Source organism: Schistocerca serialis, chromosome 8 (assembly GCF_023864345.2).
Source record: "Schistocerca serialis cubense isolate TAMUIC-IGC-003099 chromosome 8, iqSchSeri2.2, whole genome shotgun sequence".
Classification (NCBI taxonomy): domain Eukaryota; kingdom Metazoa; phylum Arthropoda; class Insecta; order Orthoptera; family Acrididae; genus Schistocerca; species Schistocerca serialis.
Window position 1 is genome coordinate 275,669,116 of NC_064645.1, and position 14,938 is coordinate 275,684,053.

The 14,938-nt window shown below is 41.6% G+C and overlaps 1 protein-coding gene across 1 annotated transcript in view; it reads right to left on the reverse strand.

Moving 5' to 3' along the window:
- LOC126416075 (protein unc-80 homolog) overlaps positions 1-14,938 on the reverse strand; it is a 1,008,688-nt gene that overhangs the window by 450,574 nt on the left and 543,176 nt on the right. Inside the window, exon 30 of the mRNA XM_050083557.1 lies at positions 8,403-8,669. Within this exon, the coding sequence (XP_049939514.1) occupies positions 8,403-8,669 (267 nt within the window). The remainder of the gene's footprint in view (positions 1-8,402; positions 8,670-14,938) is intronic.

The following is a 14,938-nucleotide window of genomic DNA, read 5'->3' on the forward strand; positions in this document are numbered from 1 at the left end:
TAATAAACAGTCGTTTTGAATTATATTATTACTGAGCAAATATAAATCATGACAGCTGAAAGGAGATTTGTCGATTACATCTTGGTGAGGTTAAGGAAACCACACAGGGTAAGGTTAATATAACTTATTGAGGGTAATGATGTGTACAGCAAGAGACAGTTGTCTGAAACCAGCAGTAAATAAAGTCTGAGTTTGCAATATTGCTATACTAGAATGGAACAAATGTTTTTATGTTACCTGGTATGCGTGCAGCCTCGAAATGACTTTTGCATGCTTCCACACAAACTCACTCTGTGGCATGGCTGTGCTTAGTAACACACTGTTTGGGTTCTTGGTGCATTAGTTATGATGACACACTGGCATTAACTGCTAGCAAAGAGTGAACATTAAGTTCTACGTTAAGCTTTGCAATACCCCTAGTGAAATGTGGACAATGATTAAGCAAGCATATGCAGGTGAGGCATTTTCAAGAAGTTGTGTTCTTGCATAGCACAAAAGGTTTTGTAAAGGCAGAGATTCAGTTCAAGACAATCCCAGAGCTGGTCACCTGTCTACAGTAGTTATTCCTAGAAGATGATCATGTAACTGTGCACACAATATCAGAAGAACTTAATTTGAAACATGATGTGTGCCATTAAGATTTTATTTAAAGATTTAGGGAAACAGATACTTAATGCAAAATTCATCCCTCACACACTGGCAGATGAACAGGAAGTGGAAAGCTGAAGAATTTCTGCTGAATTACTGGACAGACCTAGATATGATCCCACAATTCTGTCAAACATTATTGCTGGGGACGAAAATTGGTGCAGCCAGTATGACCCTCACACAAAGCATCAAAGAGCTGAATGGTGGAGTCCTGAATCACCAGCCTTAAAAAGAGCCAAACAACAACCTTTGAGAACAAAGACAATGTTGATCACATTTCATTGATAGCAATGGATTAGTTCACCATGAGTATGTTCCTCCATGTCAAACAGTGAAACAAATTTTTTACATCAAAGTCTTGAAACGTTTGTGAATAGCAATTTGACACCGCTGCCCTGATTTGTGGCAGTCTCAGGACTTGGTTTTACAGCATGAGAAGGCAGGACCCCATTATGCTTTATTGTTACACAGTATCTGGCAAGACATTCTGTCATTGCCATCCTACATCTGCCATATTTGCCAGACCTCTTGCCTCACTATTTTTTGTTTCCGTGAGTAAAAGGTGACTGAAAGGAAAGTGTCAGCATAATATCTCAGACATCTAATGGGCTGTGAGAAATGGGCTTACAAGCATCACAGTTTAAAATTTCCCTGCGTGCTTCAAGGACAATCAGAAATGTTGACAACTGTGTACAGATAGCCAAGGAAACTACTTTGATGGAGCTAGGATCATTACTTGGTAACTGCAATTTTCTATTTTTTAAAAACATCTGTGATGGAATTTTTCTGACAAAGGTAATCTCTCTCTCTCTCTCTCTCTCTCTCTCAAACACACCATTATAATTGTGGGCGACATCAATTTGCCACCTATAGAATGTCAGTCATGGAATTAAAACTGGTCCAAGAATCAGGGTTTTAGTGACATTGTCTAATCTGAAAATTACTTTGAGCAGATAGAGAACCAGCTCATTAGGGACGGTTATGTCTTTGACCTCTTAGTATCTAATAGGCTTGAGCTTTTTGAATTAGTTAATACAAAGAGGTGCATTGCTGATCAGAAGGCTGTTATTGCACTGTCGACTACAAATGTTGCAAGGAATGTTTAGAAACACATAAAAATATTTTTATTTAAAAATTATGAGAGGAAGAAAATTGTAAATTAGCTGGATAGTCAACATCAAATAGTCAGCTTAGAGGACACTGATATGGACTAAAGATGGAAGAAATTCAGAAGCATTCTACAATGTGCTTTAGATCAGTATGTGCCAAGCAATGTTGTGAGGGATGGTATAGAACCACTGTGATACACTAGCTGTGCTAGAAAGTTGTCATGAAAGCAAGGAAAACTTTGTGGTAGATTTAGTGAAGTCAAAGTCTAGTTCAGAAGATAAAGTTCAAGAAAGCCAAAATGAGCATACAAAGAGTAAGGCAAGAAGAGTTCAATGAATTCAAAATCAAAATTCGCCAACCAATCTGATTGAAAATCCTACAAAATTTTGGTTTTATGTGAAGTGAGTAAGTAGACTGAGATAATCTATTCAGTCACTTAGTGACAATAACAGCACCAAAACAGTAGGTGACAGAGAAGGACAAAATAATGTATTCAGTGCGATCTCATATTTGATGAATGACTCCATGACCAAAAATGCTGCTCTTCACTGAATTTTTTGCTAGGAATACATATTCTACTTGGAGATTACTTTTACTTCTAGTACTGTAGTTGTGAATTTTTAAGTTCATCTTACATTCACTCCCATTATTAATTGCAGATACCAGTAGGAGAAAATTTATTGGCACACGAGTACAAGAATACCAACAGGCTTCAACACAAAGCAACACATTTTAATTAACTTATTTCTGCAGATTACTGTAATATTGTTTTGTATGTGAATAATTTGTACACAACTTCCATACAGCAAAGTTTTAAATGACGACTGAAAATCAAAGGAAAGGCAAACACTTTTAGCTGATTGATACGTGGCACATAGTCATATGTAACAGAACACAATATTAACTAACTAGCTTTCAAGACAAACACTGCTTCTCACAGAAAGTACATACATTAAAACACATGACAACACAGACACCCAAACACACACTACTGCAGGTGAACCGACACAGATTATTATAGAGGCTGCACAACAAGATGATAGAACTTCTGAGAGGTTAGAGCATACAAGAGATATACAAGGGGGAGGGGAGGGGGGGGGGGGGAGGAGCAGCGGAGAGGAAGAGAAGAGAGGACAGGGACTGCAGATAAGTAGTGGTGCTGGGCGGGAATGTGGGTCGGCTGAGGAACATACCTTGATAGCCTGCGCATTTGCAATTAACAGGGTGTCCAGGTGGTGCCTGGTTAATGAAACTGCCTAGTAAGCTTGAGATCCTGAGTTCGAGTCCTGGTCGGGCATAGATTCTCACTCATTGCAACTGATCTTGCATAAAGCCCACGTAACAGATCGCTGTGATACGTTCTCATGTGGGGGGAAGGGCTTTACAGATGTAAGCAGTTGTCATGTTACACTCATCAAAAGCAGCTTATTGTTACCAAGTATTGATTCGCCTTTGTCCTAAAGCTTTTGACACATTTTGCTGCTCGCAGACAATTTTGTGTGCACTTAGTTGTTGAAAATGGGGCATTTTGTTTTCCACTAATGTTTTATTTTAGTGTTATTCTCGCCCTTAAAAATGGCTTTGAGCACTATGGGACTTAACATCTGAGGTCATCGGTCCCCTAGAACTTAGTACTACTTAAACCTAAATAACCCAAGGACATCATACACATCCATGCCCAAGGCAGGATTCGAACCTGCGATTGTAGCAGTCACGCGGTTCCGGACTGAAGCACCTAGAACTGCTCGGCCACAGCGGCTGGCATTCTCTACCTTAAGTTTTATTACTGCAGGAGTGAGGTAAAGTAAAATTACACTACTGGCCATTAAAATTGCTACACCATGAAGATGACGTGCTACAGACACTAAATTTAATCGACAGGGAGAAGATGCTGTGATATGCAAATGATTAGCTTTTTGGGCGTTACATTTCAGATGTGTTACAACCCGTGGCTCTATCCTTCATTCAATCCCTGCAAACCCCTACATTTCAGCAGGATAATGCACGACCACATGTTGCAGGCCCTGTACAGGCCTTTCTGGATACAGGAAATGTTCTGACTGCTGCCCTGGCCAGCAAGTTCTCCAATCTCTCACCAATTGAAAATGTCTGGTCAATGGTGGCCGAGCAACTGGCTCGTCACAACACACCACTCACTACTCTTGATTAACTGTGGTATCGTGTTGAAGCTGCATTGGGCAGCTGTACCTGTACACGCCATCCAAGCTCTGTTTGACTCAATGCCCAGGCGTATCAAGTCCATTATTACAGACAGAGGTGGTTGTTCTGGGTACTGATTTCTCAGGATCTATGCACCCAAATTGTGTGAAAATGTAATCACATGTCAGTTCTAGTATAATATATTTGTCCAATGAATACCCATTTATCATTTGCATTTCTTCTTGGTGTAGCAATTTTAATGGCCAGTAGTGTGATTGTTACAGTATCAATTCTTATCAATCAAGATTACAAAAATTTAATTGAAATCTAAAATAATTGAAGATTCCTAGAATTATAAAAAATTCTGGGTTTTCCCCAGATGAAAAAATTCCATGGTTTTCCCTAAATTTTCTGGCTGTCCCAGGGCATATACACCCTGTATATGCATCAGTGTTGCTGCAGCCAAGGCAGAGTGTATTTGGGCATCTCTATGGTTGTGTATTCACAATGTGTGTACTTTATGTCGGAAGAAGTGTGAGGCTTCTAAAGCTTGTTAATTAATACTATGTTCTGCTGTGTGTGCCTGTACACCACAAATCAGTCTGCTAAAAGTGAGTGGTTGTCTTTCATTTATGTTATGCATTGTTCCATACAGGAATTTCAATTATTAAACAAAGGAAAATCCAGAATGCAATGTAACAATATTATGAGAAGGAAAGTTACCACTCACCATATAGCAGAGGTGTTGAGTCCCAGACAGGCACAACAAAAAGACTCTCACAATTAAAGCTTTCGGCCATTAAGACTTTTTTCAGTAATAGATTCACACACACACACACACACACACACACACACACAAATGCAACTCTCTCACATGGCTACAGTCTCAGGCAACTGAAACCACACTGCAAGCAGCAGCACCAGTGTATGATGGGAGTGGCGACTGGGTGGGGGTAAGGAGGAGACTGGGGAGGGGAAGAGGAGGGATAGTATGGTGGGGGTGGCAGACAGTGAAGTGCTGCAAGTTAGACGAAGGGCAAAGGAGAGGTGGTGGAGGGGGAGGGAGGGGGCAGCAGAAAAAGAGAGAGATAAAAAGACTGGGTGTGGTGGTGGAATGACAGCTGTGTAGTGCTGGAATGGGAACAGGGAAGGGGGCTGGATGGGTGAAAACAGTGACTAATGAAGGTTGAGGCCAGGAGGGTTATGGGAACATAGGATGCATCTGCAGGGAAACTTCCCACCTGTGCAGTTTAGAAAATCTGGTATTGTTGGGAAGAATCCATATGGCACAGTCTATGAAGCAGTCATTGAAATGAAGGATATAATGTTTGGCAGCGTGTTCAGCAACAGGGTGGTCCACTTGTTTCTTGGCCACAGTTTGTTGGTGGCTATACATGTGGACAGACAGCTTGTAGACCACAAGAGTGGTTTCACAGGTAGCCCTGCCTTTGATGGGATAAGTGATGCTAGTGACTGGACTGGAGAAGATGGTGGTGGGAGGATGTATGGGACAGGTCTTGCATCTAGATCTATTACAGAGAGATGAGCCATAAGGTAAGGGATTGGGAGCAGGGGTTGAATAAGGATGGATTGATATATTATGTAGGTTCAGTGGATGGCGGAATTCCATGGTGGGAGGGATGGGAAGGATAGCGGGCAGGGCATTTCTCATTTCAGGGCACAACGAGAGTTAAAAGAAACCCTGGCGGAGAATGTAATTCAGTTGCTCCAGTTGTGGGTGGTACTGAGTTACGAGGGGAATGATCTTCTGTGGCCAGATGAAGGGACTTTGGGAGGTGGTGGGAGGCTGGAGAGAAGGCATGGGAAATTTTTTTTTGTACAAGGGTGGAAGGAAAATTGCAGTCAGTGAAGGCTTAAGTGAGACCCTTGGTATATTTTGAGAGGGACTGCTCATCACGGCAGATGTGACAACCATGGGTGGCAAGGCTGTACGGAAGGGACTTCTTGGTATGGAACGGGGGGCAGGTGTCGAAGTGGAGGTATTGCTGGTGGTTAGTTGGTTTGATATGGATAAAAGTACTGATATAGCTATCTTTGAGTTGGAGATCAATATCTAGGAAGGTGGCTTGGTGTGGGGTTGTTTGAGGGAGGAGATCAAACAGCGAGGTTGTCGGTCTCATCAGACTAGGGAAGGATGGAGAAGGATGTTGGCTGTGCCCTTTCAAAGGAACCATCTCAACATTTGCCTGGAGAGATTTGGAGAAATCATGGCAAACCTAAATCAGGATGGTCGGACGTGAGATTGAACCATTATCCTCCCGAATGCAAGTCCAGTGTGCTAACCACTGCGCCAACTTGCTTGGTCGAAGGTGGCTTGTTGGGTTGAGCAGGACCAGGTGAAGCAAATGGGGGAGAAGTTGTTGAGGTTTTGAAGAAATGTGGATAGCACGTCCTCACCTTCGATCCAGATAGCAAAGATGTTATCAATGAATCTGAATCAGGGGAGGGGTTCAAGATTCTGGGTTTTTAGGAAGGATTCCTCTAGATGGCCCATGAATAGATTGGATTAGGATTGTGGCGTGCAGGTGCCCATAGCCTTACCCTGGATTTGTTTGTAGGTAATGCTTTCAAAGGAGAAGTAACTGTGAGTGAGGATATAGTTGGTCATGGCAGCTAGGAAGGAGGTTGTTGGTTTGGAATCTGTCGGGTGTTGCAAAAGGTAGTGTTCAGTAGCAGTAAGGCCATGGGCATTAGGAACGATAAGTGTACAGGGAGATGGCATCAACAGGGATAAGGAGGGCACTGTGTGGTAAAGGGACAGAAACTGCGGAGAGTCAGTGGAGGAAATGATTGGTATTTTTTATATAGGAGGGTAGGTTCCGGGTAATATGTTGAAGGTGTTGGTCTGCGAGAGCACAGATTCTCTCAGTGGGGGCGCAGTAACTGGCCACAATGGGTCATCCTGGGTGGTTAGGTTTATGGACTTTAGGAAGTGTGTAGAAGGTAGGAGTGTGGGGAATGGTGGGGGTGAGTAGAGAGGTGGACTCCAGGGAGAGGTTCTGGGATGGGTCTAAGGATTTGAGTAGTGACTGCAGATCCTGCTGGATTACTGGAATGGGGTCACTGTGGCAAGGTTTGTAGGTGGAAGTATCTGACCTCTGGCAGAGTCCTTCCACCAGGTAATACTTGTGGTAAAAAAAAAAGAAACAGTCGTGGAGCCTTTGTCCACAGGTAGGATTGTAAGGTCAGCATCAGTTTTTAGATGGTGGACAACGGTTCTTTCTGTGGATGTAAGGTTAGTTTGCATATTGAGGGTTTGGGGGAATAATGGTGAGGCAAGGTTCAAGGTTAAGAAATTCTGGAATGTTAACAGGGCGTGGTTTGGGGACAGTGGGGGGTAGATCATGGTTGGATGGAGGAGTGAACTGAGTTAGGCAGGGTTCAATATTGGTCTTTGGTTGAGTCTGATTGGTAAGGTTGGTGGCGGCAACAAAGTGTTTCCACTTTAGGGACCAGGAGAAGCAGAGAAGGTCTGTAAAAAGTCTTGCATGATTGAATTTGGGATTGGGGCAAAATGTGAGGCCTTTGGCAAGGACTGATATTCCTGTGGGGATGAGGCTTCTGGAGGAAAGGTTCACGACTATGTGGTGGGTCTGTTTAGGTTCTGGATTCTATGTGGTGGTGGGAGGGGGTTTTGGAGGGTGGTGTAAGTGTAGTATGTCTGTGAGGCAGACGGGGTTTGTCAGCTATGAGGGGATGTGGAGGAGGTTGTGAGGTTGTTGTAGAGGGGGTGGTAGCCCAAGGCAGGAGAGGAAGTCAGCAGGATGGAGAGTTTTTTGAGATGGCGCTGCGCATGTTGCTCAAATCCCTGCAGGGCAAGAGTTTCAACGTGTGTTATGGGTTCCGTGAATTTGGGATTGCATAGCAGGAGAATATTATGACGGAGAGAAGGTACTGCAAGCAGGTTTGTGCTTGGTTGATATGGTTTTGCAGGACTATGTTGGTGAGGGCTAAGGACTGGTGGAATCTGAACAAGTGGAGGTCATTGTGGAAGGAGGGGTGGCAGCCAGTGATGGGTAATTTGATGGTAAGGCCAGTATGGGGAATTCCATGAGCCAAGCAATAATGCAGGAACAGTATGTGGGACTGGGATCTAGCTAGGGATAAGGTAACTTTTCTGTCGTGACACAGATGGAAGGAGCAAGGATCCATGGTAGTGGAAAAACGCAAAAAATTACCATTGAATGCGGTATGGAGGGGCAAGAATTCAGCACACTACTCTCCTGGCCATTGCCTGTTTTTGTACCCCCAGAGCTGCTACTACTTGGTCAAGGTGCTTCTCAATTGGAATCATGAGTCTGAGGGCACCCTGTTCCCATGCCAGGTCACTCATATCCCAGGATGTGAGGAACCTACTTACTCATTTTAGTAATTTTCTTGATCGTTTTAAGACTGCATGCCCACATTCCCATGTAAATGTATGAACAAAAAATATGTGTCTAACAATAGAAATGAGCACTAACCTGCATCTCTGTCACAAATGATGGACTGTAGACTTTGAGCTGATGTCTGTGAATGCCCCATTGATGAAAGAGCCATGCTCCAACGTCGATTAGCCTCTCTTGAATACAGCCTTTCCCATGGGGGCTGTCTTTCTCTTGCAGAACTCCGAGATGATTTTGGTAATGTTTGGTATGTTTCACGTAAAAATGCTGTTATCTCCAACAAAAGCATGCATGCAACAAGCCTCAGTGCTATTGGACAGTTTGTGCCACACAATGTCACACTTGCTGTAAGTAAACAAGTTTACAAATAATAATGCCAAAAAAACTCCATATTGATGTATCTGGTCAAAAAGATTAAAACATTATAATATACTGAATCTTAATCATCTGTCCTTTATTTGCTGCTTTAATTTTAAAATTGGCTTTATCTGCAACTGCATTAAGTATCAAGAACTCTATTTATCTTTTCACACCATGATGAACTATAATCTCCAGTTTTTGTGGCTGAAATGGGTGTTCATAGTCCTTCATAATTTAGACTACTGCATGAAACATGTACATCATATTATAAAGTCTTGCAAAAGACTCACATAACATGAGAACTTGGACAATAAAATTAAAACTGTCTTCATTCAACAAGTCTTTATGTCTACTACATGGGAAAATGAATGTTCATCAGGCTGGTGATGATAAAGCACTAGCAAACTAACTATATTTTTTACAAATGCTTACATACAGTTTTCCTTATTTGGGAATTTCGTTCACTATATGGCCCTATGAGTGTAAATTCAACATCTGAATTCTTTAAGCAGCATTGAAGTAGATGGGAGTGCATACAGCATGGATTTTTTAATATTGCATAATAGGATGAATCACTATCAGAAGCCTCAGTAAAAGAATATATTTTTTTAATTTACCTATGTTGTAATTTTCTGAAAAATATGCTGCAGGAAGTAACAAGCTGCTTTACTCCTCTTGGAATGTGCACTGTCATTATTTTAACATCAATTCCCTCCATGATGTACAATGCCTATTCTTCAACATCTGTCCCTGTAGTTAGGGACACTCTGTTCTGTCTATACAAACTCATGATGAAACATGCAGCTATTCTTTAAATCTTGTCCTGCTTGATCAAATCTACACAACCAAGCAACCCTGAGTGTGCAAAAATATTCAAAAATCTCTAGATGAGTATTTTGTATGCTATCTCATCCAATGTGAACAAAATTTCTTTATCACTCTTTCAGTGAATAACAGAATGTTTTCTGCATTTCTTGCAATGAGATTTTTGTCACCATTTTACCATGATTCATATATACCTAGTTATTTTATGATTGTGAGTGGTTGCACTGACTGGTCACCAATAGCGTAATCATAAAGTAACAGGTCATGCATATTTACTCATAATACATTTCACATATACATGCAGTGAATCAGCTGTGAGTCCTTCTGGCAAGTGTTGATACTGTAGTGTCACTTAAGAGTAAATCTGGGAGGGTATGTGGTGGAGTACTGCATATGGTGCAGTACTGCAACATTCTCTGGTAGCTGGCACACACAGGGTGTTGTCATTTCAGTTACAGCAACTAAGTTGTTGCATTACTGTGAGACAGGCCAGGCTGCTTAGTGAAAATTGCCAGTACAGTGATAATATATGGTTTTTGCAGTGTGGGTGCAGGGACTACTCCATCAATGCATTCTAGTGGTGTTGCCAAATATGTGGCTAAAGGTGGTGCATTGGCATAACTAGACTTAGTGGCACAGCATACAAGGCCTTCCTGGCTCACTCAAGCAGGCCCCAGACTCCTGCCCAAGGGAACAGTGAGTCACAGCTTGTACAAGGCAACCATCTTCCATCACTGTGGAGGATGCAGCGTGCCTCCATGCTGCAGACAGTAGCCACCTGGACATGGTTACTCACTAAAGAGTTGGCTACCTGGGCATGGTTACTCACTAAAGAGTTGGCTACCTCTGCAACATTCCTGAACATCTACATGTGCTGCTGACATCCAGTGTTTGAGGCTTACATAATATAGTTGCATGGCAGGCACATGAGTTCAGGCGTCAGCAAAGCTGGTCACACTTTTGTTGCAGTCAGCTGGCTGGTCGCTTGGTGTGATCCTGCCAGCCACCTTACCTTGTTCCATGGAGTGGGGGCATGACTGCTCCCCACAATGAAACAGCGCTAATGTAACAGTGCAAAAGAAAACATTAATTTTGACAGCCAATTCTCACTGGGCCTTCACTGGCTACTACCCCACATCAACCATCTTCTGCCTGACATTATAGCCATCATTCCAATCTTGGGTCACCTATAATACTTTGAAGAGATTCACAAACTTTGATACACCTCCAAATTTTTTATGTGAAAAGTCAAAGCTTTTTAAATAAAAAAAACATTATTTCATGTCTATATATTTGCAGCCATCAGCTGTTGGAGGGCTCCAAGCTGTCATATGTAATGTGGCAGTGTGTAACATGAATATGTTGGTGCATGAGAAACAGTATGATGTAACTGAGTTTCAAATTCATAGAGTCTGTCCACACATGGAGCATCCTCTCTTTCAGCATGATGAAGCCATACTACACACAAGGGCTGCAAAATCTGCAACGACACAATGCCTTGAGCTCACTATCATCACTGACCATCCTCCATACAGCCCAAGGGGTGGTCCCTCCCAATTTTCATCTCTTCCCAAAACATAAAGAACACCTTTGAGGACTTCCCTTTAATAGTGATGAAGCAGTGCAAAGAGAGGTAAATATGTAGTGAAATAAATAAGTTGTCAAGAAGAATAAAGATGCAGAATGTTAATAATGTTTGTTTTATTTAAAAAGTTAAAAGAGTTTTCACATAAAATATTCAGAGGCTTTACTTTTCAACATGTCCTTCTACATCTCTGGCACAGGTCTATGGCAACTCATATCTATATCGTGTCCCATCTTCAAAACATTCTTAATTTATATCCTTTCGCAAGGTGGGTCTTTCCCAGTCTTTATAACCTTGCTGATACATACCTGTCAAAGACATGTTGTACAAAGTTCTTGGAATTTTTGTGATTGTTTCACCACGTTTTCAGCTCCCAGATATGGTTTTTCATGTTAGCCTTTCAGGTAACCAGCAATCTGTGTCTAGCTTCATTTGCTATGCATAAAAATTCTCTAATCTTTCTTTACATCCTTCTCAACATTTGTTGTCACAAATGCTTAAACATCTTATGATACTCCCCTGCATTAGGTGAATTGAAAGATTCAGGTCTTCTCTACTCTCATGTCTTATTGTTGAGCTGCTGCCATGGGATATATGCTAGTAAAATTTATGTAAGAGTAAAATACAGAAATTGTGTCAAAGAACTAGGTTCTAAGGAAAAAAATAAACTGTAGCTTACAAATATTTCAACTATCATTCTGATTACTAGTGAATCAGATGACACTGAATGTTTTCTTTGCCTGAAATATAAGTTTGAGGGTACTATAAAAGAGTTACAGTAATTAAAAGCTGAAGCATAACTGCCCACAATGTTACTGTGTATTCAGCAAGAGAAGATTCTGAGCTTGTGAGGAGAGAAAAAATAGGATACGTTGTTTTCACAAGACAGGAGTGTAATTATATCATCTGCACTTACAGAGGAGATTTTACATTGTTCACTCCAAGGATAATTATCCATGGAATACAATGAAACACAAGTAGTAGTGGGATTTTGTAAGATCACTTGCACAAAAATGGATTATAACGAACGTGGCAAGGAACAGAATATTAACGTATTAACAGCTGTCAGTTGTGACAGAATAATGGATGTACTGGAAACGAATTTAGCCAATGGACATGTGCAACTACTTTTGTGCTTCCATCTTGCTATGTGGCATTGAGCTAAATGGACAAAAAACTAAACCTTAACAACCAAACTGCTTCTGGTACTTTATACTTAGGAACAATAAATTTCAGAATTTTTGGTACTAAAGATAGACTATCCTAAATCAAATATAGTATGTTTATTAGAAATGTGGCAAAATCATAAGACCAAATAAAATTAAGATAAGGACATATACCTGATAAGTAGGTGAGATCAGGGTAGTAGAAAATATACTGGCAAAATTCTCATAATATTTGTTGGTCAGAATCACACCATTCAAGTAGGCAACCTCATATGAAAAAAATCAAACTAATATCAAAAATTTGCTTATAAATACTTGATGTAAATAACCTAAAGAAAAAAATAGGGAAATCAACAAATATTCAAGAAAATGTTAGAAAACACAATGCAAAAGTCATTGCATTCCATAAAAACAATAAATAAATGAATATTGTTTTGATATAAAAAGGAATACCAGGACCATGAGTCATGTCAAACAGTCCACAATATTGTCAGAGAAGAAGCTGAGAAGCACCGTGGTGTAGTGGTTATGATACTGAGCTGCTGGACGGAGGGTCATGAATTCAAAACTCATCTGGTCAGTACAATTTTAATTTCTATATTTGGTTCGAGTACATTCTAGAAGTATCCACAAATGTCAAGAATCATTGTACTGGAATGTTCTGTAGCTGTTTACATACTGTATGTATTCTGGCCGGAGGCAGTTCGCTCCACGCCCTTGTATGTGCAAGTGCTGAATAAACCTTCGTTAAGTGAAGTTAGTGTTCGTCATTCATCTAATTACACCTTCTTCTACATGACATTATTCTGGTGGAGGCACCAGGTATTGGAACATGTAATAGCGCACATTATGGGCAACACAGTGGCTCCCATCAGGCCACTACAGAGCCACTGTTTGAGTGGCGAGAAACCCGAGTTCAAGCCACATTCAGCAGATCGCAATCTACCGGAGACAGAAGAAGAAGATAGTATGATGACAGCAACCATGTGCCACTACATGAGACATCCTTCCGGGTTCTCTAGCTGGGAAGTATTCCAGCCAGAACTGCACAAGTATTTCAGCGATACAAAATGACAGAATGCAAGGCTGAAGATAAACTAAAGTGCAGGGCAAAGCGTCCAGGAGAAACTGTAGCATCCTACATTCAAGATGTCTTTGAGCTGTGTAAAATAGTGGGTCCTAGAATGAAGGAGGAAGATAATGTTGCACATCTCATGAAGGGTGTTGCTGAGGACATGTATCAAACCCTACTCCTGAAGGAGGTTCCAACAGCAGATGACTTCACAAAATGGTGCCAGTATATCGAGACAATGCATCAAAAAAGAAGTTTGAATGGCTTTCAAATGTTGCATCAATGTCTGTGATGGAGGAAGCAACTGATTTCACAAGTGTAGTTCGACATATAGTGAGAGAGGAAGTTCAGAAGGCACTTGGTTTGCACTGAGAGCAAAAAACCAAGACCCTTCAAGACATCATAAGGGAGGGAGTGGAACAGACATTGAACCCAATGTCTCATCCTTCATTTCCATTTAAAATGGTGAAAAAGTCAAGATCCAGGTGGAGTTCCATTCCTAAAATGCCGCATGAGGAACCTGTTTGGCACTAAGGAAGACTGATGTCTGGAGGACCCAGGATAACCAACCAGGATGTTTCCACTGCGGACGACTGGGACTTGTGTTGTGCTATTGCCAAGAAAGGCAGCGGATATTTGATGATGTCTACAACAGAAGACAGCAGACCGATCTTAGCTGACGCCAACTCTGGGACGACGAAGATGAACACGAAGATGTGGGTGCAGGACGACATAGGTCACCATCACCGCAAGCTAGCCTCTGGAGAGGACGCTCCCCAACACACCGATCAAGGTCTGCATTGCCGTTTAGAAGCTCTCACCAATCACCTAGCTGCTGCAACCTGGAACACTAAAGGGTGCGGCCTTCCTTGGAGGTGAGGCCGCTGAAGAGAAAAATCCTCCGCTATTGATCACTACAAACGAGGTGGCTACCAGTGATTCCTAAACACATGCACTTAGATGTTCTACAGAAATTTCATGACACACCTGAGGCTGGACATTTAGGATTTATTAAGACCTATGATAGAATCCACAACAGATTTTTCTGACCAGGTTTATTTAGTAGTGTCCATCACTATGTGTAGCACTGTAGGGAGTGCCAGAGGAGAAAGGCTGTTCCTCGGAAACCACCTGGCCGAATCATACCATTCCCACCAGCCAAAACGCCATCCAAGCATGTTGGGATTGACCTCCTTGGACGATTTCCAACGTCTGCTAGTGGCAGTAGATGGATTATTGTTTGCAATAATTATCTGACATGCTATGCCATTACAAAAACCGTGAAAACAGCTGAAGCATTTGAGGTAGCCAAATTCATCGTGGAAGACATTGTATTAAAACACAGTGCCCCAAGGTCATTAATTATGGATCAAGGGAAAGTTTTTCAATCGAATATTGTGACACAGATAAACTGTCAGTGCAACATTACTCATCACATGACGTCTGCCTACCACTCACAAACTAACAGGCATACTGAACGCCTTAATATGACCTTGGCTGACATGCTATCACTGTTCATAAATGTTGAGCAAAGCAACTGGGATGAGGTGCTACCTTTTGTGACATTTTGCTACAACACTGCCAAACAAGACACCACAGGATTTAC